General features: G+C 44.9%; 1 protein-coding gene across 1 annotated transcript in view; it reads left to right on the plus strand.

Moving 5' to 3' along the window:
• Window positions 1-27,647, plus strand: part of LOC137346263 (complement C4-A-like) — a 156,185-nt gene that overhangs the window by 126,786 nt on the left and 1,752 nt on the right. Inside the window, exons 23-38 of the mRNA XM_068009725.1 lie at window positions 4,576-4,659; window positions 5,734-5,937; window positions 8,409-8,484; window positions 9,148-9,304; window positions 11,535-11,648; window positions 15,386-15,554; window positions 16,904-17,118; window positions 17,899-18,060; window positions 18,760-18,819; window positions 20,209-20,302; window positions 20,993-21,158; window positions 21,537-21,639; window positions 22,984-23,058; window positions 23,921-24,023; window positions 25,010-25,099; window positions 27,134-27,226. Of these exons, the coding sequence (XP_067865826.1) occupies window positions 4,576-4,659; window positions 5,734-5,937; window positions 8,409-8,484; window positions 9,148-9,304; window positions 11,535-11,648; window positions 15,386-15,554; window positions 16,904-17,118; window positions 17,899-18,060; window positions 18,760-18,819; window positions 20,209-20,302; window positions 20,993-21,158; window positions 21,537-21,639; window positions 22,984-23,058; window positions 23,921-24,023; window positions 25,010-25,099; window positions 27,134-27,226 (1,965 nt within the window). The remainder of the gene's footprint in view (window positions 1-4,575; window positions 4,660-5,733; window positions 5,938-8,408; window positions 8,485-9,147; window positions 9,305-11,534; window positions 11,649-15,385; window positions 15,555-16,903; window positions 17,119-17,898; window positions 18,061-18,759; window positions 18,820-20,208; window positions 20,303-20,992; window positions 21,159-21,536; window positions 21,640-22,983; window positions 23,059-23,920; window positions 24,024-25,009; window positions 25,100-27,133; window positions 27,227-27,647) is intronic.

Raw genomic sequence — 27,647 nt, forward strand, 5'->3', positions numbered from 1 at the left:
GGATACTGTTGCGGGGGACGACTTACCAGGGGTAAGCAATGGGGTACAGATATCTGGCACAGAGTCTGTCCCTGTTGCTCAGAAGGGAAGGGGGAAGAGGAGCAGAACATTAGTCATTGGGGACTCCATAGTTAGGGGAACAGATAGGAGGTTCTGTGGGAACGAGAGAGACTCACGGTTGGTATGTTGCCTCCCAGGTGCCAGGGTTCGTGATGTCTCGGATCGTGTTTTTGGGATCCTTAATGGGGAGGGGGAGCAGCCCCAAGTCGTGGTCCACATAGGCACCAACGACATAGGTAGGAAGAGAGATGGGGATTTAAGACAGAAATTTAGGGAGCTAGGGTGGAAGCTTAGAGCGAGAACAAACAGAGTTGTTATCTCTGGGTTGTTGCCCGTGCCACGTGATAGCGAAGCGAGGAATAGGGAGAGAGAGGAGTTGAACACGTGGCTGCAGGGATGGTGCAGGAGGGAGGGATTTGGTTTCCTGGATAATTGGGGCTCTTTCTGGGGTAGGTGGGACCTCTACAAACAGGATGGTCTTCACCTGAACCAGAGGGGTACCAATATCCTGGGGGGGAGGTTTGCTAGTGCTCTTCGGGGGGGGTTTAAACTAATTCAGCAGGGGAATGGGAACCTAAATTGTAGTGCCAGTGTACAGGATGTTGAGAGTAGTGAGGTCAGGGATATGGTTACAAGGACGCAAGAGGGCACTGGCAAGCAAGAACCTGGTTTAAAGTGTGTCTATTTCAACGCCAGGAGCATCCGGAATAAGGCGGGTGAGCTTGCAGCATGGGTTGGTACCTGGGATCTCGATGTAGTGGCCATTTCGGAGACATGGGTAGAGCAGGGGCAGGAATGGATGTTGCAGATTCTGGGATTTAGATGTTTCAGTAAGAACAGAGAAGATGGTAAAAGAGGGGGGGGGGTGTGGCATTGTTAATCAAGGAGAGTATTACAGCGACAGAAAGGACGTTTGAGGACTCGTCTACTGAGGTAGTATGGGCTGAGGTTAGAAACAGGAGAGGTGAGGTTACCCTGTTGGGAGTCTTTTATAGACCTCCGAATAGTTCCAGAGATGTAGAGGAAAGGATAGCGAAGATGATTCTCGACAGGGGTGAGAGTAACAGGGTAGTTGTTATGGGGGACTTTAACTTTCCAAATATCGACTGGAAATACTATAGTTCGAGTACTTTAGATGGGTCAGTTTTTGTCCAGTGTGTGCAGGAGGGTTTTCTGACACAGTATGTAGACAGGCCAACCAGGGGCGATGCCACATTGGATTTGGTACTGGGAAATGAACCCGGCCAGGTGTTAGATTTAGATGTAGGTGAGCACTTTGGTGATAGTGATCACAATTCGGTTAGGTTTACCTTAGCGATGGGCAGGGACAGGTATATACCGCAGGGCAAGAATTATAACTGGGGGAAAGGAAATTATGATGCGATTAGGCAAGATTTAGGATGCGTAGGATGGGGAAGGAAACTGCAGGGGATGGGAACAATCGAAATGTGGAGCTTATTCAAGGAGCAGCTACTGCGTGTCCTTGATAAGTATGTACCTGTGAGGCAGGGAGGAAGTTGTCGTGCGAGGGAGCCGTGGTTTACTAAAGAAGTTGAAGCGCTTGTCAAGAGGAAGAAGAAGGCTTATGTTAGGATGAGACGTGAAGGCTCAGTTAGGGCGCTTGAGAGCTACAAGCTAGCCAGGAAGGATCTAAAGGGAGAGCTAAGAAGAGCAAGGAGAGGACACGAGAAGTCATTGGTGGATCGGATCAGGGAAAACCCTAAGGCTTTCTATAGGTATATCAGGAATAAAAGAATGACTAGAGTTAGATTAGGGCCAATCAAGGATAGTAGTGGGAAGTTGTGTGTGGAATCAGAGGAGATAGGGGAAGTGTTAAATGAATATTTTGCGTCAGTATTTACAGTAGAGAAAGAAAATGTTGTTGAGAATACTGAGATTCAGGCTACTAGGCTAGATGGGATTGAGGTTCACAAGGAGGAGGTGTTAGCAATTTTGGAAAGTGTGAAAATAGATAAGTCCCCTGGGTCAGATGGGATTTATCCTAGGATTCTCTGGGAAGCTAGGGAGGAGATTGCAGAGCCTTTGTCCTTGATCTTTATGTCGTCATTGTCGACAGGAATAGTGCCGGAAGACTGGAGGATTGCAAATGTTGTCCCCTTGTTCAAGAAGGGGAGTAGAGACAGCCCTGGTAATTATAAACCTGTGAGCCTTACTTCGGTTGTGGGTAAAATGTTGGAAAAGGTTATAAGAGACAGGATTTATAATCATCTTGAAAAGAATAAGTTCATTAGAGATAGTCAGCACGGTTTTGTGACGGGTAGGTCGTGCCTCACAAACCTTATTGAGTTTTTCGAGAAGGTGACCAAACAGGTGGATGAGGGTAAAGCAGTGGATGTGGTGTATGTGGATTTCAGTAAGGCGTTTGATAAGGTTCCCCACGGTAGGCTATTGCAGAAAATACGGAAGTATGGGGTTGAAGGTGATTTAGAGCTTTGGATCAGAAATTGGCTAGCTGAAAGAAGGTGGTGGTTGATGGCAAATGTTCATCCTGGAGTTTAGTTACTAGTGGTGTACCCAAGGATCTGTTTTGGGGCCATTGCTGTTTGTCATTTTTATAAATGACCTGGAAGAGGGTGTAGAAGGGTGGGTTAGTAAATTTGCAGATGACACTAAGGTCGGTGGAGTTGTGGATAGTGCTGAAGGATGTTGTAGGGTACAGAGAGACATAGATAGGCTGCAGAGCTGGGCTGAGAGATGGCAAATGGAGTTTAATGCGGACAAGTGTGAGGTGATTCACTTTGGAAGGAGTAACAGGAATGCAGAGTACTGGGCTAATGGGAAGATTCTTGTTAGTGTAGATGAGCAGAGAGATCTTGGTGTCCAGGTGCATAAATCCCTGAAAGTTGCTACCCAGGTTAATAGGGCTGTCAAGAAGGCATATGGTGTGTTAGCTTTTATTAGTAGGGGGATCGAGTTTCAGAGCCACGAGGTCATGCTGCAGCTGTACAAGACTCTGGTGAGACCGCACCTGGAGTATTGCGTGCAGTTCTGGTCACCGCATTATAGAAAGGATGTGGAAGCTATGGAAAGGGTGCAGAGGAGATTTACTAGGATGTTGCCTGGTATGGAGGGAAGGTCTTACGAGGAAAGGCTGAGGGACTTGAGGTTGTTTTCGTTGGAGAGAAGGAGGAGGAGAGGTGACTTAATAGAGACAGATAAGATAATCAGAGGGTTAGACAGGGTGGATAGTGAGCGTCTTTTTCCTCGGATGGTGATGGCAAACACGAGGGGACATAGCTTCAAGTTGAGGGGTGATAGATATAGGACAGATGTGAGGGGTAGTTTCTTTACTCAGAGAGTAGTAAGGGCGTGGAATGCCCTGCCTGCAGCAGTAGTAGATTCGCCAACTTTAAGGGCATTTAAGTGGACATTGGATAGACACATGGATGAAAATGGAATAGTGTAGGTCAGATGGTTTCACAGCTCGGCGCAACATCGAGGGCCGAAGGGCCTGTACTGCGCTGTAATATTCTAATTCTAATTCTAATTCACTAAATGCTGAGATGGCTTTTGCCCGACTCAGACGGTCGTGGGCTCAACTTCCACTCTGGGACTTGAGCACAAAAATCCAGGCTGACACCCCAATGCGGTGCTGAGGGAGTGCTGCACTGGCAGTGGCGCCGTCTTTGGGATGATGCGTTACACCGAGGCCCTGTCCGCCCTCTCAGGTGGACGTAAAGGATCCCACGGCCACCATTGGAAGAGGGGCAGGGGAATTCCCTCTGGTGTCCTGGTCAACATTTATCCTCAATCACCATCACAAAAACAGATTTATCTGCTCATTATCACATTCCTGTTTCTGGGAGCTTGCTGTGCGCAAACTGGCTGCTGTGTTTCCTACATTACAACAGTAGCTGCACTTACCTTGTTGGCTTTAAAGCAGTTTGGGATGTCCTGAGGTCATGAAAGGTGCTATATAAATGCAGGTTTTTCCACCTCACCTGCCCCATACAGGAGTTTTAGCTGCAATCTGTTAGTGATTGAGGGTGGAACTCTGTGCTCTTGTGTGCTGTGGTGACAGTAGTGGTAATGTCACTGAACTAGTAATCCAGAAACTCAGGCTAATGCCCTGGGGATACAGGTTCAAAGCTGCTCTCAGTTTCATGGCACCATCACTAGGTCAATTGTCATAACCCTAACCCTAACCCATCTGGTTCACTAATGTCCTTTAGGGAAGGAAATCTGCCATCCTTACCCGGTCTGGCCTACATATGATTCCAGCAATGTGGTTGACTCTTAACTGCCTTCGGAAATGGCCAGGCAAAGTTAAAATAAGCCCCAATAGCTAACAGCAAATTGGGAGGCGAGGTTTTATTTTATTTCGCATAATGTTATCATCACTGGGTTCATGCGTGTGTAGTCGTGAGATAAGTAGTTTGCTGCAGGAAATACAATGGGTCTGTGGTAAATGGGTGCTGCAGTCGATTCCTGTGTTAGTAACATTTCTCATTCATTCTACGTAGCCAGGCTGAAATGTCTCTCTTTGTTTTCCAGAAAAGGCCATGTATGAAATACAGGATGATCTACCTACCAACATGGTCCCTGAAACTGATAATTATTTGTACATTCGTCCGACAGGTGAATATAATTTGCACTTTGGAATGCTTTGTCCATTTGTGATGTGGGATAGGGCGGTTAATTGAATTTTAGGAAATGTTTGAGAAGCCTCCTTTGTCCCTGACTGAATAAATGTGGGAACCACTTTAACTGGACTGCAGCGGTTCAAGGAGGCAGTTCACCACCACTTTCTCAAGGGAAATTAGGGAGGGGCAATAAATGCTGGACTAGCCAGCAATGCTCACATCCCTCAGTACTGACACTCTGACAGTGCAGCACTCCCTCAGTACTGACCCTCCGACAGTGCAGCGCTCCCTCAGTACTGACCCTCTGACAATGCAGCACTCCCTCAGTACTGACCCTCTGACAGTGCAGCACCCCCTCAGTACTGACCCTCTGACAGTGCAGCACTCCCTCAGTACTGACCCTCCGACAGTGCAGCACTCCCTCAGTATTGACCCTCCGACAGTGCAGCACTCCCTCTGTACTGACCCTCCGACAGTGCAGCACTCCCTCTGTACTGACCCTCTGACAATGCAGTACTCCCTCAGTACTGACCCTCTGACAGTGCAGCACTCCCTCAGTACTGACCCTCCGACAGTGCAGCACTCCCTCAGTACTGACCCTCTGACAATGCAGTACTCCCTCAGTACTGACCATCTGACAGTGCAGCACTCCCTCAGTACTGACCCTCTGACAGTGCAGCACTCCCTCAGTACTGACCCTCTGACAGTGCAGCACTCCCTCAGTACTGACCCTCTGACAGTGCAGCACTCCCTCTGTACTGACCCTCTGACAATGCAGCACTCCCTCAGTTCTGCACTGGAAGCATCTGTTTGAACTTTGTGCTGAAGTGTCTGGAGTGCCCTTGAACACAGGACATCCTGACTCAGAGATGAGAGTGTTTCCCTCTGAGCCAAAGGCTGTCACTGTAAAGTTTGCAGGTCTGAAAATATGGAAATGTGCACATAGACTTTTAAGTATTTTGCGACGTGCATTGGAGTTGAGCTGTGCTTTTACATCTGCCAATAGAAAGATTGTTTTTTAAAGAACAAAACTGTCTTTCTCTATCTTTCTGGTCCCCTGTGGGTTTAGGGACAATAATGGGAGAGGCAGTGGAGAACTCGCTTAGTGCGGCCGGAATCAACAAGCTCATCAAGGTGCCGACAGGTTGTGCTGAACAAACAGCGATGCACTTGGCTCCAACAGTGTTTGCTGTTGAATACCTGGACCGGAGCGATCAGTGGATTTCTCTGAAAGCTGAGCGAAAGGATGAAGCCATCTTTCACATTCAAACAGGTGCTGAACCTCCCTTCAGGGTAACACAAGCTGCAGCAACTGTTCACTTGATCGAAAAATGGGCTTTTTTATTTCCTCTCCATCCCTTTATAGTATAATATTTATTCAGAATGCTTCATCCGGAGAATTAGCAACAGTTGCAAGGGGGATGGAGTAGAAATGTAGGAAAAGTCTTGCTACAACTGGACAGGGCATTAGTGAGACTGCACCGAGACTACTGTGTACAGTTGTGGTCACCTTACTTGAGGAGGGACATGCTTTCATTGGAGGCAGTTCAAAGAAGGTTCACCAGGCTGATTCCTGGGATGAAGGGGTTGTCTTATGAGGAAAGGTTGAGCAAGTTGGGCCTGTACTCACTGGAGTTTAGAAGAATGAGAGGTGATCTTATTGAAACATCTACGATTCTGAGGGGTTTTGCGAGGGTTGATGTTGAGAGAATGGTTCCCCTTGTGGAGAACTAGGGGGCACAGTTTCAAAATAAGGGGTCTCCCATTTAAGATGGAGACGAGGAGGAATTTCTTCTCTCCGAGAGTCGTTAATCTTTGAAATCTTTTCCCCAGGGAGCAGTGAGGCTGGGTCATTGGATATATTCACGGTTGCGTTACAGATTTTTGATCTACGAGGGAGTCGAGGGTTATGGGGAGCTGGCAGGAAAGTGGAGTTGAGGCCACAATCAGATCAGCCATGATAGTATTGAATAGTGGAGCAGGCTCGAGGGGCCAAATGGCCTACTCCTGCTTTGATTTCTCATTTTTTTTAAGTTCTTATGTTTGCTGCCAGTTGAGGTCAGTGCAGGACAATCTCAATCATAGAATGATGCAGCACAGAGGGCCATTCGGCCCAGCCTGCCTCTGCTGTTTCTTCTTCATCTTACTGGCATGGGAGTTGACTCCCACTGCCCCTGTTTGTACCCATCTGGGGAGCATCAATTGTGAACACTTTCTGACTGCGTGGTTGTGTCCTTTGCATTAATGATCTCTCTGTAAGAGGACTGAGTAAACCCCCTGGAGCGGAGATGTTTCCTAGAAGTGCTATAGATGCTTCATTTTTATTTGTGTGTTAACATACGGAACAATGTTTTAAACCAGATGCGTTTTGTCCACTCAGTGGAACTTACGTCCACCTTTTGGTACAAAGTAAAGTGCTGGGGAGTGGGACTAATAGATTTGCTCTATCAAACAGCCAGCACAGACATGAGGGGCTGAATGGCCTCTCTCTGTGCTGTGTGATTCTATGATTCGATGAAGGCATGCTTCCTCACATCAGTGGGTCATTTCAATTGACACAAGCAAGAAGTGTTTCTTCAGAGTTTCTATACTCTGAGCCTGCCGACAACTTTCTTTATTTCACAGTCTTGCATGCTTTGCGGTCCTCCTGTTTCAGAAAGCCTGCCTCTGTTTATCTCGCACTCTTAATGGACAGACCCAGGTGGCCAACGCAGTGAATGCTAGCTGTTTCTCTTTGACTACCCTTCACATGAATGAATATCTTATTGCTTACTCTGTCCGCTAAAAATTACTCCCATGGAAAATGCGAACCAGCTTTCCTCTTGTTCCTTATAAAACCCTTTGAGAATGAACTTCCTTTAAACGCACATTGAAACAACTTGTAGCTTCAAAGTCCTTTCTGTGAACAAATGGTCAAAAATCCTGAAATGTAACAAGTGCCAAGAGGAACTTTAGCTGAAAGCCCCATAAAACAAGCAAGCTTTCCGAATGTGTTAAATTAGCATTTAATGTAGCTAAACACAAATGTGCCAACATGTTCGCTTTAAGCACAACTGAGAGAAACATCACCACTTTAGATTATGTGACCGTAGCTTTGTTGGAAAACCATATGACCAGAATTTGTGGAACAGCAGAGAAAATAGTTCTTTTGACCGTCGAATCATAAATGTTGCAAACCATCTTCACGGACTGGGTTCTTTTTAAGAACTCACTCAACAAAAATCCATCGAACTCAGCCTTGAACTCTTCCACTGACCTCCTGGCCCCTCCGCAGCCTTTCGGGGGAGAGAGTTCCAGATTTCAGCTCCCATTTGTATAAAGAAGTACTTTCTGATTTTCCTTCTGATAGGCTTAGCTCTAACTTGACCACCAGGTCCTCGTGTTCATGACTCCACACCCACCGGGGAAGTATTTACTCTCTCTCTACCCTATCGAAGACTTTCTCTTAACATTTAAACACCTCGATGAGATCAACCTTCAGTCTTCTATTCTCAAGGGATTACAAACCTAGGCCTCACCCTCTATCCTCCTAATTTAACCCTTTTAACCCCAGCATCATTCTGGTGACTCTGCAGCACATCCCCTCCAAGGCTAATATATCCTTCCTGAGGTACGATGCTCAGAACTGAGTGCGGTGCCCCAGGTGAGGGTCTGGAGAATACTTTAAGGTTTAATGTGATACGATGATAATCTCAATCAAGAGAAAGTTTGCTTCTTAATGAACATAAAAGGTTCTGTTTCTAGGATACAACAGAATTCTGGGATATAAGAAAGACGATGGATCTTATGGTGCCTGGAAAACTCACCCAAGCAGCACGTGGTAGGTGCTCGATGTTTTACATTTGTCACATTTTCCTCTCCCTCTCTTAATTCCTTTCCTTCCTCGCGCCGATTCTTGCGGAACATTCCCGGTTCTCCCGAGAAGGAAGACATCGTTGGAAGGTAATATTAAATGAAGTGCTGGTTGGACTCTGTATCGTGCACCCCGGGGTGAAACTCAAAAGCACGTGATAATCCCACAACATTTGCTTTAAAGGAGGTAAATCGATTTTGTTCTGTTTGGAATATTTGAGCAGAACAACAACAACTTGCATTTATATGGCGCCGTCAATGTCATAAAACATCCCAAGGCACTTTGACTGGAGCGTGATCAAAATTTGACATGGAGCCACAAGAGGAGTGATTAGGACAGGCGACCAAAAGCTTGGTCAAAGAGATTGGTTTTAAGGAGTATCTTAAAGGAGGAGAGAGGAGGTAGGGAGGCGAAGAGGTTGAGGGAGGGAACTCCAGAGGTTAGGGCTCAGGCAGCTGAAGGCAGGGCCGCCAATGGCGGGGTGAAGGAAATCGGGGGTGCTCAATCGAGCTAGAAATGTTGACTTTCGAATGAAATTTCCCAAGCTAAAATCCAGCTTTCCAGTGCAAGGATTTTGAGCCAATATTGCTTATTTACACATGACGTACTTTACTATCTATCTTCTTTCAGGCTGACTGCATTCATCGTTAAAATACTCTCCATGGCGCGAAGTCAGATTATCGTTAATGACAGATTTATCCATCAATCTGTCGCTCACTTGATCCGCAGCCAAACAAGCTCTGGAGCTTTTGAAGATCCCCATCCAGTGTTAATGAGAGACATGCAGGTTCAGTTCAAACATTCTCCTTCGATCTTCATCCTCTGCTTGGCACCTTCCATTGTTTACAACTGTTTGATGGTGTCTATTCCACTTCACATGTTAGTCCTTCACTCTTCTCTACTCATACACTTCAATCATAAGGTCAGAAGTGGGGATGTTCGCTGATGATTGCACGATGTTCAGCACCATTCGTGACTCCTCAGATACTGAAACAGTCCATGTAGAAATGCAGCAAGACCTGGACAATATCCAGGCTTGGGCTGATAAGTGGCAAGTAACATTCGCGCCCCACAAATGCCAGGCAATGACCATCTCCAACAAGAGAGAATCTAACCATCTCCCCTTAACATTCAATGGCATTACCATCACTGAATCCCTCACTATCAACATCCTGGGGATTACCATTGATCAGAAACTGAACTGGAGTAGCCATATACATACTGTGGTTACAAGAGCAGGTCAGAGGCTAGGAATCCTGAGCGAGTAACTCACCTCCTGACTCCCCAAAGCCTGTCCACCATCTACAAGGGACAAGTCAGGAGTGTGATGGAATACTCTCCACTTGCCTGGATGGGTGCAGCTCCAACAACATTCAAGAAGCTCGACACCATCCAGGACAAAGCAGCCCACTTGATTTGTACCCCATCCACAAACATCCACTCCCTCCACCACCGATGCACAGTGGCAGCAGTGTGTACCATCTACAAGATGCACTGCAGCGACACACCAAGGCTCCTTCGACAGCACCTTGCAAACCTGTGCCCTCTACCACCGAGAAGGACAAGGGCAGCAGATGCATGGGAACACCATTACCTGCAAGTTCCCCTCCAAGCCACACACCATCCTGACTTGGAACTATATCGCTGTACCTTCACTGTCGCTGGGTCAAAATCCTGGAACTCCCTTCCTAACAGTACTATGGGTGTACCTACCTCACATGGACTGCAGCGGTTCAAGAAGGCAGCTCACCACCACCTTCTCAAGGGCAATTAGGGGTGGGCAATAAATGCTGGCCTAGCCAGCGACGCCCACACCCCATGAACCAATAAAAAATAACTTTGATCTCCCCTATTGCCAGTCCTTCTGGATTCTTGCATAGTTTTCATTTCATTGCCAACTGCGCCTGATGCACATTGGCCATTGTTCTGACATAAAGCGTTCCGAAGAGCCAAAGATCATTGGGATTGTATTGCATGGACCTCCTGTCAGTTAGTCAGTCCTACTGAATCTATTGCATCTGTATCCATCACCCCAACAGGCAGCACCTTTCAAATCCTGAGCGCTGGCTGCATAAAAAAGCTTTTTGTCATGTTGTCTCTGGGTCTTTTGCCAATCACCTTACGTCCTCTTGTTATCGATCCTTCAGTCACTGGAAACAGTTTCTCTTCATTTGCTCCGTCTAAACCCTTCACGATTTTTAACACTTCGATCAAATCTCCTTTTGACCTTCACTGCTCTCAGGAGAACAGCCCCAGCTTCTCCAGTCTACCTGTGTAACTGTATTAACGTCATCCCTTGAACCACTGGGCTTATATATGTTTAGAATAACTTCCTGGCTTTTGTACTCTATGCCTCCATTTATAAAGTCCAGGATCCCATGTGCTTTATTAACTGCTTTGCTAAATTGCTTTGTCACCTTTGCAGGCACCCCCACATCTTTCTGTTTTTGCACTCGCTTTAAAGTCTACAAAGATTAAAAATATATACTTTTACATTCTCTCTGGTATTTGTTTGATATTGAAATGGCTGCTGCAACCTGCATAATAAGTGTCTACATTTGGCAACTTAGATGTTGATTCATGGAATTTTGTTTTTCGCCACGTGGCATCCTTAATGTTACTGAACTGATGATTTATTTCTCCATGCTGAACATTGTATCCAGAGATGAAACTAGCAGGTGGAGAAAGATCAGCAGCCACATTGAGCCTGCCCCGCACTACAATGGCCATGAGCGTCCTGACCATAAACTTCCTCCACCTCCCACCTCTCGCCACAGCCAAGCCATCTCCTGGGAGGGGCAAAGAATAAACCCAGAGAATTAAGCCAGTGCAAATAAGCCAAACAGAATCTGGAAAGTCCCTCCCTCAGAGCACAGAAGGCTTAAGGTTATTGTGTTGCTTCCTTTTGGAGCCAGGCCACTCATATTATTTCCATGAATGTGTAGGATTGCATGACTGTAAGCAAGTATGTATTTATTATATAGCTCGAGATGTGATCATGAGTTTCTCTTCTATAGGGTGGAGTTGGTGGAAGTGAAAGCAACGTTTCCATCACAGCCTTCGTGACCATAGCATTGCAGCATTCCTTGGCTGCCTTTCGCACCAATAACATTGCAGAGATTTCAAAAGTGGTAAGAACTTCAGATTCCTTCCTGTCTTTCTAGCTGATAGCTTTGTTTTGTACAACTTATGTTCCGTTGGGGATTGGATTCCAGAAATACTTTTGCAATTGATGGGCTATTAAAGAAAGTTTAAACAGTTCATTTTGTTTTCATTACAAAAAAAAGGAATAAAGTGACGTAATGTCCCTGATCTTACCTTGTGAGCGCCCACTGTCATTAAAATCTAAATTGAACAGCAACTTCCGAAGTCCACACATGCACAGGTAAATGTGGAAATCCAGAAGTTGCTCCACAAGTTTCACGACACCATTAACTCACCAATAGACTCAGCATTGAAATCCATAGAAGGGCACACGAAGTTGCTGTACTCACCCACCCGCTAAACACACCAGAAAAAGGTAGGGCTGGTCCATTCAGTAGTAAGTGAATTTTCAATTGCGTGGTAAGTCATAATTACTGCCCAGCAACCTCTCTGGCCCTGAAAATTTAACTTTACAAGTGTGGTGTCTCATTCCTTCAGAATTTAGTTCATGTTGGAGATTATTTTAAAAAGATTTTTTAAACTTTTTCAGCCTGTCTCATTAATCTCTCTCTCTCCTAAACCCATCTTTTGTTCCCTCTTTTAATTTGCTTTATGTGCATGATTTAAAGTTAATTTATACCTCTTGGCATAGACTTTGTGTGGCTCAGCGGGGATTTTTCAATCTGATTGGTTGAGGAGCCACGCTGATGCATTCCCTGTTCACACAGACCATAGATGCCTTGTAGAGAGCGCTGCCCTGAACCAGACGGCAGATTAGAGCAGGTGTACACTCTAAAGCCCACGAAAACTCTATCGGCAACTGTTGGCGTAATGAACAGCAAACGCTGTTCCTACACCGCAGAGCGCAAAATCCGGGCCGATGGAATCTGGATTTGGGGCGAGGTGAGTGTTTATGAAGATTTGAAGATGATGCTAAGCTAGGTGGGATGGTGAATTAGGTAGATCATCAACGATTTCAAAATCTAGAAAGGTGATCTGAAATGCACTCCTGAAATGGCAATGGAAGTAGATTCAATTGTAACTTTCGAAAGGGAATTGAATAAGTAGTTAAAGTAGAAAGAAATTACAGGGCAATAGGGAAAGAGGAGTGGGACTAATTGGATAGCCCTTTCACAGAGCTAGCACAGGAAAGATGGGCCAAATGGTCTGCTCCTGTGCTGTATCATTCTTTGATTCTAGGTGTTAAAAGGTAATAGCATGCTTGGGACAAGGGCAAATATAATAGAGCGTATGACCAGGGAGTCAGTGACCACAGGACATAAATGTAAGATCGTCCCCAACAGTGTCGAGGATGAGTGTAGAGCTTTCTTGCTGATAGTTATTAGGACTTAGAATGATGTAGCAGATCAGAATTGGAATCAGAATCAGTAATAGTCTTTTTAAAGGGAAGTGGAAAGGTATTTGGAGAAGAGCACCCCCCCCTCCCCCACACAATATTGGAAATGGTCAGGGGGTGGGGGAAATGGGACTGAGTAGATCATTCTTGCACTCTCACAAAGGGTCAAACCACCCTCTTCTATGAGGTAAAATTCAGTGGAAGTAATTTTAACTTTGGACTATGGTAGAAAATGAGTGATGTTCAATTAGCTGCCTGCCCCTACATAAGAACATAAGAAATAGGAGCAGGAATAGTCCTTAGGGCCCTTCGAACCTGCTCTGCCATTCAATAGGATCATGGCTGATCTTCTGCCTCAACTCCACATTCCTGCCTGTTCCCCATATCCCTTAATTCCCTCAGTATCCAAAAATCTATTGACCTTTGCCTTGAATATACTCAACGACTGAGCATCCACAGCTCTCTGGCGTAGAGAATTCCAAAGATTCACAACCCTCTGAGTGAATAAATTTCTCCTCATCTCAGTCCCAATGGCCGACCCCTTATTCTGAGACTGTGACCCTGTGTTCTAGATTCCCCAGCCAGGGGGAAACATTTTCTCAGCATCTACCCTGTCAAGACCCTTAAGAATTTTGTATGTTTCAATGAGATAACCTCTCATTCTTCTAAACTCCAGGGAATGTAGGCCTAGTCTCCTCAATCTCTCCTCATAGGACAATGTCCTCTTCCCACGAACCAGTCTAGTGAACTCTAGTTGCACTCCCTTTAGGGCAAGTATGTCCCTCTTTAGGTAAGGAGACCAAAATTGCACACAGTACTCGGGGTGTGGCCTCACTGAGGTCTTCTGTCCTTCCTTACACCTGGAATTTCCTTCTTATTGAGCTCAATGTAAGTAAATATTGGTTGAGGTGTATAATAGGTCAGAAGTTGGGAATTCTGCGGCGTGTAACTCACCTCCTGACTCCCCAAAACCTGTCCACTATCTGCAAGGCACAAATCAGGAGTGTGATGGAATACTCTCCACTTGCCTGGATGGGTGCAGTTCCGTCAACACTCAAGAGGCTCGACACCATCCAGGACAAAGCAGCCCACTTGACTGAGATTGGGGCAAGCCTGTGGAGCGATTTGAAAACAAGGATGAGGATTTGAAAAACGTTGCTTGACCAGGAGCCAGTGTAGGTCAGCAAGCACAGTGGTGACAGGTGAATGGGACTTGGTGTGAGTTAGGTCACAGGCAGCAGAGCATTGGATGACCTCTGCTTACAGAGAGTGGAAGGTCTGAGGCCAGTTAGGAAAACCTTGGAATAATCATGTTTTTCAGAACTTTTATTTCCAAAATTATACTTTATTCATAAAATTTGTAAAAATACATTAAATAAATCAAATTTCACAAAACAGATCAGTTTCTTTCAATGCAGTACTTGAGGGGCCTCACAACACTTACTATCTCAGGTTATATTTACCATACACATTTACATTACACGTCAAACATTCCCTGATGTATACATCCTGAGGGGATTTACACAGGTTCCAGCCCCTCGGTTCACTATGGCGGGAGGACCTTACACAGTGGCCTTACCCCATTGAGCCTTTGCGGTGGCTGCCACAAGCTTTAGTGTGTCCCTCAGCACGTAGTCCTGGGCCTTGGAATGTGCCAGTCTGCAACACTCGGTCTCGACAGCTCTTTGCACTGGAAGACCAGCAAGTTTCGGGCAGACCAAAGAGTGTCTTTCACTGAGTTGATGGTCCTCCTGCAGCAGTTGATGTTTATCTCGGTGTGCGTCCCCGGGAACAGCCTGTAGAGCACAGACTCCTGCATTATGGAACTGCTCAGGATGAACCTCGACAAAAACTACTGCATCTCTTTCCAGGTTCGCTTTGCAAAGGCACATTCGAGAAGGAAGTTGCTGTTGGTCTCTTTCCCATCTCAGCCGCCTCGAGGGCAGCGTGTGTTGGTGGAGAGACTCCCAGCGTGCAGGAAGGATCTGACGGGGAGGGACATCTAACCATCAGCCAAGCTATGTCTTGGTGCTTGTTTGAAAGTCCTGGCGATGAGGCCTTCTGCCAAATGAGTTTCGTAGTCTGCTCGGGGAGCCATGCGACAGGATCCACCATCTCCTTTTCCCGCAGGGCCTCGAGTTCAGAACAGGATAAGGTGACATGAAATATAAGCAGGCTTCTTTGCAATGCAGGACCTTTAGGTGAGGGACGAGGTAGAGATCAGTGTTGTGGTAGATTCAGACCGAGCTAAATTATAGCCCGGCTTGGTTTTGGTCTTTGTCTGAGTGAATGTTCCCTGTCGGGAAGGGAATGGGTGACAATATTTAACGATGATTTCATTTCTTGGTTTTTGTTTTATTTCCGCAGGACAAAAGCATTCAAAACGCTGTTAAATTTTTGTCTGAAGAGCTGCCGAATATTAAGCAGCCTCACACTATTGCAATCACCGCCTATGCCCTTGCTTTCGTGGAAGCAGACTCCAGCAAAGTACAAGAAGCTGGCAGAAAGTTGAAAGCAATCGCGTCTTATGACAGAGGTTAGCTTTCTAAAACTTGTCAATTTTCGAACGGAGACTTAACTGTTCCAACACGCTCCTGGCTGCTCTCCCACATTCTACCGTCGGTAAGCTTGAGGCCATCCAAAACTCTGGTGCCCATGTCTTAACCTGCCTCCCAGCCCACTCCCGGGGATGGGGGAGGGGGCATAATATTCCAGCCATAATCTCAGAATTGACATGTTCATCTGGCATTGACCATCAATTAAACTCATTTTCAGTAATTCTTCACTGTGCTGTGTTGAGAGGCACCTGGATTAGTAAAATAGCTCTCATGCCATCATGGGTACAGTGTCACTAAGTGCGTAGATGTATAACTTACTTGTGCTTTCTGTAGAACAAGTTAATTTATTTCTGACATCCAAAGCGATGTAATCTACTCTGGTTGACCTAAACATTTGCACTTGTTTCTGAATCGAGGGAGCAGCAGATTGAAATTTGATAAGTCTTTAATGATCAAGTCACAGTCAACAGTTCAAACAGTACCTGAACTCAAAAAAAAAAAGGCTGACACTCCAGTGCATTACTGAGGGAGTGCAGCACTGCCAGAGGTGCCGGCCTTTGGATGAGATGCTAAACTGAGGCCCGATCTGCCCACTCAGATGGACGTAAAAGATCCTACAGTATTATTTGAAGGACAGGGGAGTTATCCCTGGTGTCCTGGCCAATATTTATCTCTAAGCCAGCAACACAAAAACAGATTGGTCATTATCGCATTGCTGTTTTTGGGAGCTTGCTGTGCGCAAATTGGCTGCCGCAGTTCCTGTGTTACAACAGTGACTACACTTCAAAAGCAGTTCATTGGCTGCAAAGGGCTTTGGGATGTCCTGAGGTCATGAAAGGCACGATATAAATGCAAGGCTTTTTTGCCCATTGTAAGAATGTAATGAACAGGTATCCATATAAAACCCTCCCCTCTACATTGATCTTTCTAACATTCCAGCCTGGCCCTTTCACACTGAGCTTGAGTGAAGGGTCAGTTATGATATTGGTACCAGGATATCTCTCACACATTTTCTCCATGATTGGTGCATGGAGTCTTACATTACAACACGCCCGTGCGGCCGGCTCAAGTCAGTCTAAAGCTTATCCGAAAACATTTCCACAGCCAATTCCCACTTGGTATAAAAGCGGAAGGACCTTTGACTTGTAGAGATAGCTGGCAACTTCAAAGCACTGGGCAAGTTGGGAAAAGTTACAGAAATCTGCAGAAAGAGAGCATTAGGACCGGACTGGGGAAACCGAGGTTTGGGTGGTAATTGTGAAAGCATTTCTTTCTAGATGGTTGATTAAAAAGTCCAACTGAATGAACTCCTTCCTTAAAACCATAGACCACGATGTTCGTTACTGGAAAGCTGATGAGACATGGTTGTACAGTGGACAGCAAAACTCAGATGAGGCTCCACAGGCTCCAGCTATAACAGTGGAAACCACCTCGTATGCCTTACTTCAGGCACTGTTGATAGAAGACATTGACTACGCAACGCCCATTGTGAAATGGTTAACAGAGCAACAAAACTATGGTGGGGGATTTCGCTCCACGCAGGTGAATACTTTGCTTTCCTCTAGCAGGACTTGATGGATCACCATTGATATTCAGTCGAATGACGGGTAGGTGGGTTGTGGTCGGTGTTTGAGATCAAGAAATGTAATACATTCCCACGCGAAGGAGGTACACTTTGCCGTAGGTTCCAATTTCTGCCTTCTTGACCATCACTGATTTTAGTCGCTCCACCATTGGTGGCTGTGTCTACAGCTGCCTGGGTCCTAAACCCTGGAATATCTTCTCTAAATCTCTCTGCCTCTTCATCTCTCTCCCCTCCTTTAAGACACTCCTTAAAATCGACCTCTTTGAGAAATCTTTGGTCACCTGCCCTATGTGGCTCGCTGTCAAATGTTGCTAATGCTCCTGTGAAGCACCTTGGGATGTTTTACTACATTAAAGGCACTATATAAATGCGAGCTGCTGTTGTTATAGATTGGCATCTTGCTGGCTGGGTGTAATGGCGGTGTTGTATTATAGAAACCGCCAGTTTCCCTCTCCATTCGAAAAACCTGACTGTTTATAAAATGGGCATTTCATCAGAAAATGGCAGTTTTATATCGTGTAGGAAATTGAAAATCTACCCCACTGTTTAAAAAAAGTGACCAATTTGTCTGCTCAATATTAACCATGCCTTTGACGATGATTATTCTGGGAAAGTAAATGCTTACATGGGCAAAGTAATGCATTCTGAAGCCCAGCTCCACATGTCCTGACATGGTTCACCAGTCAAGTATCCGGAATATTTCCACACGTCTAAACTTTAGTTTGGTTGCTTTGAAGGACACGGTAATTGCCTTGGAAGCTCTCTCACAATATCACATCGCTTTCCTCAAGAGGGAGGAGGAGGTGAATATGCAAATTCAATTCAACGTTTTCGGCAGGGCCAGTGGGCCCAAGATTCACCTGCGCAGAAGCAACGCTCTGAGCCAGAAAGAACTGAAGGTGAGGTCGCATCTCGGAGACAACAGGCCCGGGTTGATTGCCTGCTCCTCCCTTGTACACTCTCCACCCGCCCTCCACTTGCCTTCTTCCATTGGCAAAAGATGGCAGCCAGTGACGTCCGCTTTTTGATAAGTTATAGGTTCAATCTTGGCTGCGATGGTGTAAAACGATAGCAAATCGGCGTCTCGTTTTCCATCTCCATCTGATTTTCATTCCCATTTAAGTTTTTTAATAGAATAATGAAGGAGGAACTGTTTCCCCTGGCCGAGGGCAAAGATTTAAGGTGATGTGCAAAAAACATCAAAGGCAACATGAGGGTAAAAAATGATTTTATGCAGAGTTGTTGTGATCTCGAATGCACAGCCTAAAAGGCTGGTGCAACTTTCAGAAGGGAATTGGATAAATACTTGCAGGGGAGTAATTGGCAGGATGATGGGGAAGGAGCAGGGGAGACTGGGGCTCATTGGATAGTTGGTACAGGCAGAATGGGCCAAATGGCCTCCTTCTGGACTGTATCATTTTATGATTGTAAGTTTGACTTTGGAATTAAAAATAATCAACCTACCAGCTCCTGCACCACATATAGATTCATTTTGTTAATGATCAGAACAAATCTCTACATTCATCGCACATGGAAACAATTGTGAGAGAAAGGAAGAGTTTGTTGATGGAATATAATTGTACCTTCCACTCTGCTAGTTTCCTCTGGGAAGCAAGATTCGAATCGAGTTAACGGGTCAAGGGAATGGAACGCTGAATGTGAGTATTTTCAACGGTTACTAAAATTATTACTTCAGCAACTGCTTCAGTTTTCCGTTTTAAGGCTGCTTTTAGTATTTTTCCATGAATGAATCAGTCGTAAGTGTAAAAATAAGTTAAATCCAGCTCTGTATCTGCCCCTATAGATCAATGAATTAGAAAATCCCTCAGAAGTATTCTCTTCTGACGATCTATCGGTCTACTTCTAACAGTGGGCGTACCTAACGTTCTTGTGAATGTTACAAAAGGAAATCAGGGTATTGACGAGCCTCGTGACTGTAAGAAGGTCCCCATCCCTAATCCTGAAGGAACCACATACATAGAACTGGAGTCACCTGTAGGCCAGACTGGGCCAGCTTCCCCTCCTCTATTGAGATATAATACCAGCAGGTCACTGGATTGGAAAAAGAAATCATTGGAAAACGATTTAGAGGGGAGACGAGGAGAAATGTTTTCACTCAAGAGTTGGTGGGATCTGGAACACTTTCTTTTGGAATGGGGATGGAGTATAAAAGTAGGGAAGTCTTGCTACAACTGTACAGGGTGCTGGTGAGACTGCACCTAGAGTACTGTGTACAGTTTTGGTCACCATATTTAAGGAGGGGCATACTTGCATTGGAAGCAATTCAGAGAAGGTTCACCAGGTTGATTCCTGGGATGAAGGGGTTGTCTTATGAAGAAAGGTTGAGCAGGTTGTGTCTATACTCATTGGAGTTGATAAGAATGAGAGATGATCTTATTGAGGCAGAGACCCTCAACTCATTCAAAAGAAGTCTGAATGTGCACCACAAGTGCGGTAAGCTGCAGGGCTACGGACCAAATGCTGGAAGGTGGGATTCGAATAGGTGGATCGTTTTTCAGCCGATGCAGACACGATGGGCCAAGTGGCCTGTTTCTGTGCCTTAATTTCTATGAAACCTATAAGTTTCTGAGGGGGCTTGACAGGGTAGATGCTGAGAGGATGTTTCCCTTCATGGGAGAATCTAGAACTAGGGGGCACAATTTAAAAATAAGGAGTCTCCCTTTTAAGACGGAGATGAGGAGGAATTTCTTCTCTCAGAGGGTCATTAGTGTTTGAGTTCTCTTCCCCAAAGAGCAGTAGAGGCTGGGTCATTGAATATATTCAAGGCTGAGTTAGACAGATTTTTAATCTACAAGGGAGTCAGTGGTTATGGGGAACAGGCAGAAAAGTGGAGTTAAGGCCACAATCAGATCAGCCATGATCTTATTGAATGGTGGAACAGGCCTGAAGGGCCGAATGTTCACCTCCTGCTCTGTGAGTTTCTATCATTCTACCTCTGTCATTCTTTCTACCAGTGTACATGCTCAGCTTCGTGCTGTGACTGTACGAGTTAGTCTTTAACAGCAACATGTTTATGAAACTTGCAGTTACGGCGAATGTACCATCTAATGGAGGATCCGTCCAGTAGCTGTGAAAATGTTCACCTCTCCATCAAAGTCAAAGGCAAAATGGAGTTTCAAAGTAAGTGTACTGCTGATGCAGCAAGTGTGTGGAGCAATGAGTCTGGAGTCATCTGAATATAGGCACAAAATTATTATGTACACCTGGATCATAGCAAACTCATGTTTAAACATGGTGGTGATGCATGTGTTATTGATTATCTATTGGTGAGAAAGAATTTTTAGTTTTAAAGAGAAGGGGCGATGCTGACATTTAACCTTTGTCTGTTGGAAAACATGTCAAACCTTATTAAAGGTGCGGGTTTACAACGTCCTGCAGTGGAATTGCTCCTTAAACCCTAAACATTGTTCAGAGCCACATGGCTCAGGGGCAGGAGTCACTTACGCAGTGAGTTGTTGTGATCTGGAATGCGCTGCCTAAAAGGTCGGTGGAAGCAGAATTCAATAGTAACTTTCCAAAGGGATTGGATAAATACTTGACGGGAAAACATTTGCAGGGCTATGGGGAAAGAGCAGGGGAGTGGGATTAATTGGATCGTTCCACCAAAGAGCCAGCACAGGCACAATGGGCCGAATGGCCTCCTTCAGTGCCGTATGATTCGATGAATCGCACATTGAGTGGAAATTATTGGAACAGCTAGGAAAGGAACGCGTGCAATTTCCGTACTGTAAGATTCCCAGAACCATTGATGAATTCCGAGACATGGAGACGTCAGCAGGACTGAAGTGTCCCTTTCCTTTTATCTCAAAGAACCGTACGACTACACTGAGGCTGACGAGCTGTTTGACGATGACATGACTCTTCAGGCCGACTCTCCGATTGGCCCCATAGGTTGGTATGATCTTCGTTCCCGAAGGAAAAGGGAAGTTCCGGATTCCGAGGATCGTCAGACCATTTACTATGAAGTCTGCTATTGGTGAGTATCAGTGAATATAGCTGAGACTTGCATCTCAGCGTGACTGCTGAATGCATTCAAACAAAATGACCCATTCCATGTGCAGTGCCAATCCTGAAGCTAATTAAAACAGGGCACGGTCACACAGTGCCTCAGTGGCTGGCTCTCTTACCTTTCAATCAGGGAGTCATGGTCTCACTCCACGCCTTTGTTCCATTGTGTCCGTACTCCCTTTCTTCCAAAATTTATACTGACCCACAATAACTTGATTGCCATCTATCTGCCCATTCTGCTAATACATCAGTGTTCCCTGGCGTCTTTTGCACACCCACCCCCAACCCGCTCTCGATTGCAGTGTCAATATTTGCATTATTAACCTTTTGAACTTTGCTGGTGAAGGCGAGATGCTGGAGGTGTCAAGGATCAGATCCCGTCTGGAATGGCCATTGTCGACATCTCACTCCTCAGTGGCTTGGAACCTGAGCTGGTGCAGCTCGATCAGGTAGAAACGATTCAACAAGAAGGGAAATTCTTGCACTGCTTCTGTTTGTAGATTTGAATCAGATCAATGTTTGGGATGGGTCAGAAATGTGGAACAAAGATTACTTACAGTCGCAAAGAGAGAGAGTAACATCAGTATGGCACTTTCTTTATATCACTATTTCTCATCAGATACTATCAGTCTCCTTCATGCCTTCCAGAGAGTGATAACCATTTCATCACCAGTTAAAGACAATGGGGGATATTGTTCACAGTTGGTGAGAGGGTAAGATGGGCTAGTGTAAGGGTTTGACTGCCCATTATATATGCTGTCTGTTATATACCTGCCCGCTATATACTCTCCGATCATTATAAAGCTGCTCGATTAGCGGGGAATGGGCAGGGGGAGAATGAGTCGGAGAGGGGAGGTGGAAGGCGAGGAAGCAGGGGAAGAGGGTTGGGAGGAGGACAGTGGAGAGGGGGGAATGAGTTTTTTTAATTCTTTCACGGGATGTGGGCATCGCTGGGAAGGCATTTGCCACCCGTCCCTAATTGCCCCTAAACTGAGTGGCTTGCTAGGCCATTTCAGAGGGCAGTTAAGAGTCAACCACATTGCTGTATGGAGTCGCATGTTGGCCAGACCAGGTAAGGACAGCAGATTTCCTTCCCTAAAGGACATTAGTGAACCAGATGGGTTTTTATGACAATTGATAGTTTCATAGCACTATTACTGAGACTAGCTTTCAATTCCAGATTTTCTTTTATTAATTAGTTCAATTTATTAATTAATTGAATTTAAATTCCACCAGGTCCCGTGGTGGGATTTGAACCCGGGTCCCCAGGGGATTAGCCTGGGCCTCTGGATTACTAATCCAGCCACGGGGGGCAGGAGGAGGAGGAGGAATGAGGAGAGTGGATGGCGGGGAGGTCGAGGCAGGAGGGGATTGGGAAGGTGAGGGGGAGGGAGAGGTTATAGCGGGTGGGAGTCAGGAAGGGGCAATGGGGAGGTTATGGGAGGGGAGGGGGGATGGTGGGGAGAGGGCGGGAGAGCTGTGGGGAAGGTGGGGGGGAGGAGGTTCCTGATTCCTCCCCCTCCCCAATTGGAGTTTGCGCCAATCTTTTCAACAAAGGTTACAATCAAGATCAGGAGAACCTTTATGGAAATTCAACTCTGTCATTTCAGGCTCATGGTTTAATTGCTACTTGTTCAGTTAGAAGCTGAGTTGAATCTTTAAATTGCTGGATGTGATGGATTCCATCCTCAGCTCATTCAGCAAGAAGCATCAGTTTGAATCTCGTGCTGCAGAATGCCACTCTTTTATTACGCAAAGAAAAACCCTAAGAAGATTTTCCGATTGTTTTTCAGTTGAAGAACGGAGTCGATCAATATATCGATCACTATGATTATAAGGATGGAAGAGTTTTACTGTACCTGGACACGGTATTGTTCTATGAATTAAAGTGATAATTTGTGTTAATCATTAATCAATGGGATCAAACGGGGAATAATTAGCTTGAAAAAACATATATTTACTCATTTTACCTGTAGAATCATGTTGCTTTTGTAATTACAATAATATATTCCAGAAAGTTAGAAGCAAGAGTCTGATTTTACAGTTTCTGCGTCTTTTTGAAATCAGATATGTCAGCGTGAATCTCCACCCCTTGGTATTTCATTGAATTCCCACTCCCCTGCTCTTTTCTCATGGCCCGACAAATATTTCCTTTCAAAGTATATAGCCACTTCTCTTTATAAAGGCACTATTGAATATAAAAATCTCCTCATCTCCCCTCTGGTTCTTTTGCCGATTACCTTCAATCTTTGCTCTCTGGTTCCTGACCTCCGACCAGTGGAAACAATTTCTCCTTATTTACTCCATCAAAGCCTTTCCTGATTTTGAACACCTCTATTAAATCTCCCCTTAACCTTCTCAGCTCGAAGGAGAATGAGGCCAGCTTCTCCAGTCTCTGTCTGTGTAACTGAAGTCCCTCATCCCCGGTACCCTGCACCAAGTGCTCGGCACGATGTAACGTGTTGTCCCATCACTCTGATTTGGTCAGTATATTTAACACCACATTATGTCTTCCTGCGAGCAATGATTTCCAGTTTGGAAATCTTTTTCCATTGGCTGAAGCAATCGATTACATTTCTGCTTTACGGCTGATAATTTTCTTCCTGCCTCTTTGTCTCCGTCAAGCACGACGGCCGCATCAGCAACTCCGATCTCCTTGATTCTGCATCCACTTGACATCTTTTCTTGTCCAGTTCTTCTTTGCTGTGATTCCCTCCTGTTCTTCTTCAGGTCTGTGAGAAGAAAGAATGTATTATGTTCGCCACCAAACAGATTACTCCAATGGGCTTAGTGCAGCCGACAACCGCCACACTTTATGATTTCTATAACCCAAGTAAGTAAGAACTTTCCGTAAGTTTGGTCAGTCCAATCTGAACAACAATGGATGAGGCAGCAGGTTGTGTCCCTGCCTTTTCTCTATCGGCTGTGACTCCAAGCATTCTCTGTGGGGTCCATTTTACCGCACCCAGTGTTGCTCACCCTTAGAAAATATACTTGTCTAGATATGTGGGGGAAGGGGGGGGGGGGGGGGGGTGGTGGGTGGCACTGCCCAGGGTGCTTAATCTGCCCAACCCTTGATGCTCTGAGAAACTGTGTGGGCCCCCAAAACTTGTGCCAATCGCATCCTCCACAACCATGGGCTCGGTGGCCCAGCGCTGATGAGGGAACAGCAATATGAGACGCGGGCAAAGCAGGGTTGTTCTCCTCAGAGCGGAGAAAGTTAAGGGGAGATTTGATAGAGGTGTTCAAAATCAAGAAGGGGTTTGGATAGATGAAATAAGGAGAAACAGTTTTCCACTGGCAACAGGGTCGATACCCCGAGGACACACCTTTAAGATCATTGTTAATGTGGCGGTGCCATGAGGAGAATTATTTTGTTCACACAGTGAGTTGTTATGATCTGGAATTCACGGCCTGAGAGGGCGGTGGAAGCAGATTCAATAGTAAATGATCCCACGGTACGATTGAAAGAGGAGCTGGGGGGGTTCTCCCCAGTGTCCTGGCCAATATTTAACACTTGATCAACATCACTGAAACAGGTTATGATCACATTGCAGTTTGCGGGAGCTTGCTGTGTACAAATGGCTGCCAGTCTCCTCCATTACAACAGCGACTACATTTCAAAAGTACGTCATTGCCTGTAAAACGCTTTGGGACGTCCTGGGGTTGCGAAAGGCCCTATAGAAATGCAAGCTTTTCTTTTTAATCCGGGATTCCTGTGTTGTGAAAGCAATGACCTGTGATAGAGGCTATGTTGAGTGCAAGTGAAAGCATTCCATTGGAGTTCTCTCTCTCTCTCTTTTATTGCTGTGACTTTAGGTATAAGATGCACCGTATCTTACAGTGCTCCTGAACGGAATGCGATGATCTTGAAGCTCTGCGACAATGAAGTTTGTACTTGTGCTGAAGGTATGTTTGATGTAGGACAGAACAGCAAATCCATTCTGTGCTTGTGTAACTTGTCTCTTTATTGCTGTCAGTAATGCCTCAGGCAGACCTGTTAATGGAAAGTGAAGCCTTTGGAAAGGGGAAGGTTAACCCCTGCATTGATCCTGCGGTGTGAGATAGGGATGCTGCAAGTGCAAGGAGCTTGGCTGAGCAGTGGTTTGGAGAGGGTAGCGATTCTTATGCAGGAGAGGAGCCGGGAGAAATGACAAAGGACTGAGTGTTCTGGGTGCCAGATGTGTAGGTGGGGGAATGTCAGGGGGAGGCAGTGTGTATGTGAGACCAGAATGATCAGCAGAACGAAAGTCCAAACTCAATAGACCGTTAAGTATGAAATTGTCCATATGCTCAGTATGGGCAAAGGTCCAAACCCTGTGTAGGTTCAATGTGTGCTGCTGCCCAGAATGTAGGTAATAAAAAAAAGTTAGGGGTCAAACTCTTATTGAAAACGCTCTGTCCCCTGTATTAAGAGTCATTAGCCTGGATGAAATGAATGAGTTTGTACAAAATAATGGATAAGGTCATTTTGGATGAACAGATTCAATGTTCTTATAGTGTAGCACAATTGTTAGGGCACAATGTTTATCTATAATTGTTTATCAATCTTTGGATTGCCATCTATCTATCTATCTGTCCGTATGTCTGTCTGTCTGTCTATCTATCTATCTATCTATCTATCTATCTATCTATCTTTTTCTGTCTATCTATCTGTCTGTCTACCTCTTTCTACCTATTGGTCTATCTATGTATCTATCTCCCTGTCTGCCTCTGTCTAGTTGTCTGTCTCTCTGTCTATCTATCTATCTCCCTGTCTGTCTCTATCTATTTGTCTCTCTGTCTGTCTGTCTATCTATCTATCTGTCTCTTGCTTTGCCTCTATCTATTTGTCTGTCTGTCTGTCTGTCTATCTATCTATCTATCTATCTATCTATCTATCTATCTATCTATCTACCTCTTTCTATGTATCTACCTCTTTCTATGTATCTACCTCCCTGTCTGCCTCTGTCTGTCTGTCTATCTATCTATTGATCTATCTATCTCTTTCTACCTATCTATCTATCTCTTTCTACCTATTGATCTATCTATCTCTCTATCTCTTTCTACCTATTGATCGATCTATCTATCTCTTTCTACCTATCTATCTATCTCTTTCTACCTATCTCTCTATCTCTTTCTACCTATTGATCTATCTATCTATCTCTTTCTACCTATCTATCTATCTCTTTCTACCTATCTATCTATCTCTTTCTACCTATTGATCTATCTATCTCTCTATCTCTTTCTACCTATTGATGTATCTATCTATCTCTTTCTACCTATCTATCTATCTATCTCTTTCTACCTATTGATCTATCTATCTCTCTATCTCTTTCTACCTATTGATCGATCTATCTATCTCTTTCTACCTATCTATCGATCTACCTATCTCTCTATCTCTTTCTACCTATCTATCTATCTCTTTCTTTCTACCTATCTATCGATCTACCTATCTCTCTATCTCTTTCTACCTATCTATCTATCTCTTTCTACCTATCTATCGATCTATCTATCGATCTATCTCTTTCTACCTATCTATCTATCTCTTTCTATCTCTCTATCTCTTTCTACCTATTGAGCTATCTATCTCTCTATCTCTCTATCTATTTCTACCTATCTATCGATCTACCTATCTATCTATCTCTTTCTACCTATCTATCTATCTCTTTCTTTCTACCTATCTATCGATCTATCTATCGATCTATCTCTTTCTACCTATCTATCTATCTCTTTCTATCTCTCTATCTCTTTCTACCTATTGAGCTATCTATCTCTCTATCTCTCTATCTATTTCTACCTATCAATCTCTGTATCCATCCATCATGTTATTGGCTTTTTCCAGTTAAATTAATCACTTTTCTGCCATTAATCAAAATGTCCTCTATTGAGGTCACATTTTACATGATGTTATTAAGGACGGCAAGTGTTTAAACTCTTTTTCTGTTGAACACATCACACCAGGTCCCTGTCCTCGAATCAAACACATTTTATCCGGGGAAGTGAATGGATCTGCTCGGTCTGATTTTGCCTGCTACAGTCCCATTGTGGATTATGGTAAGTGCAGTACACGGACTATCTGTAAGCTTTCCATTCAATGGATTACAATGATAATGTGCCACAGCTGATAGTGAATTCAACAGCCCGTTTTACATCCCTCCCCATTAAGAGGAGTGCTTTGAGGCCAATAGCATTGATTATTTAAGGGGAATGCTGGATAAACAGGTGAGGGAAAAAGGAATAGGAGGACATCTCGGTGTATCAGCCACATTAAGGGATGAATTTCCCCCTGGGGTGCGGGCTGGTCTGTGGTAACTCTAGTGGAAAAGGCATGGCAAGGAATCATTGTTTCATTTGGTGGCCAGAGATAGCTCATAAATCACATTTCCCTCTCTCAATTAGAAAGTGTATCATTCAAACCCCACTCCTATCAATCCTGGGGAGTGGAGACTGGAGCTCCGCAGTGATCCATTGGTAG

This window comes from Heterodontus francisci, chromosome 29 (assembly GCF_036365525.1).
Source record: "Heterodontus francisci isolate sHetFra1 chromosome 29, sHetFra1.hap1, whole genome shotgun sequence".
In the NCBI taxonomy this organism is placed as follows: domain Eukaryota; kingdom Metazoa; phylum Chordata; class Chondrichthyes; order Heterodontiformes; family Heterodontidae; genus Heterodontus; species Heterodontus francisci.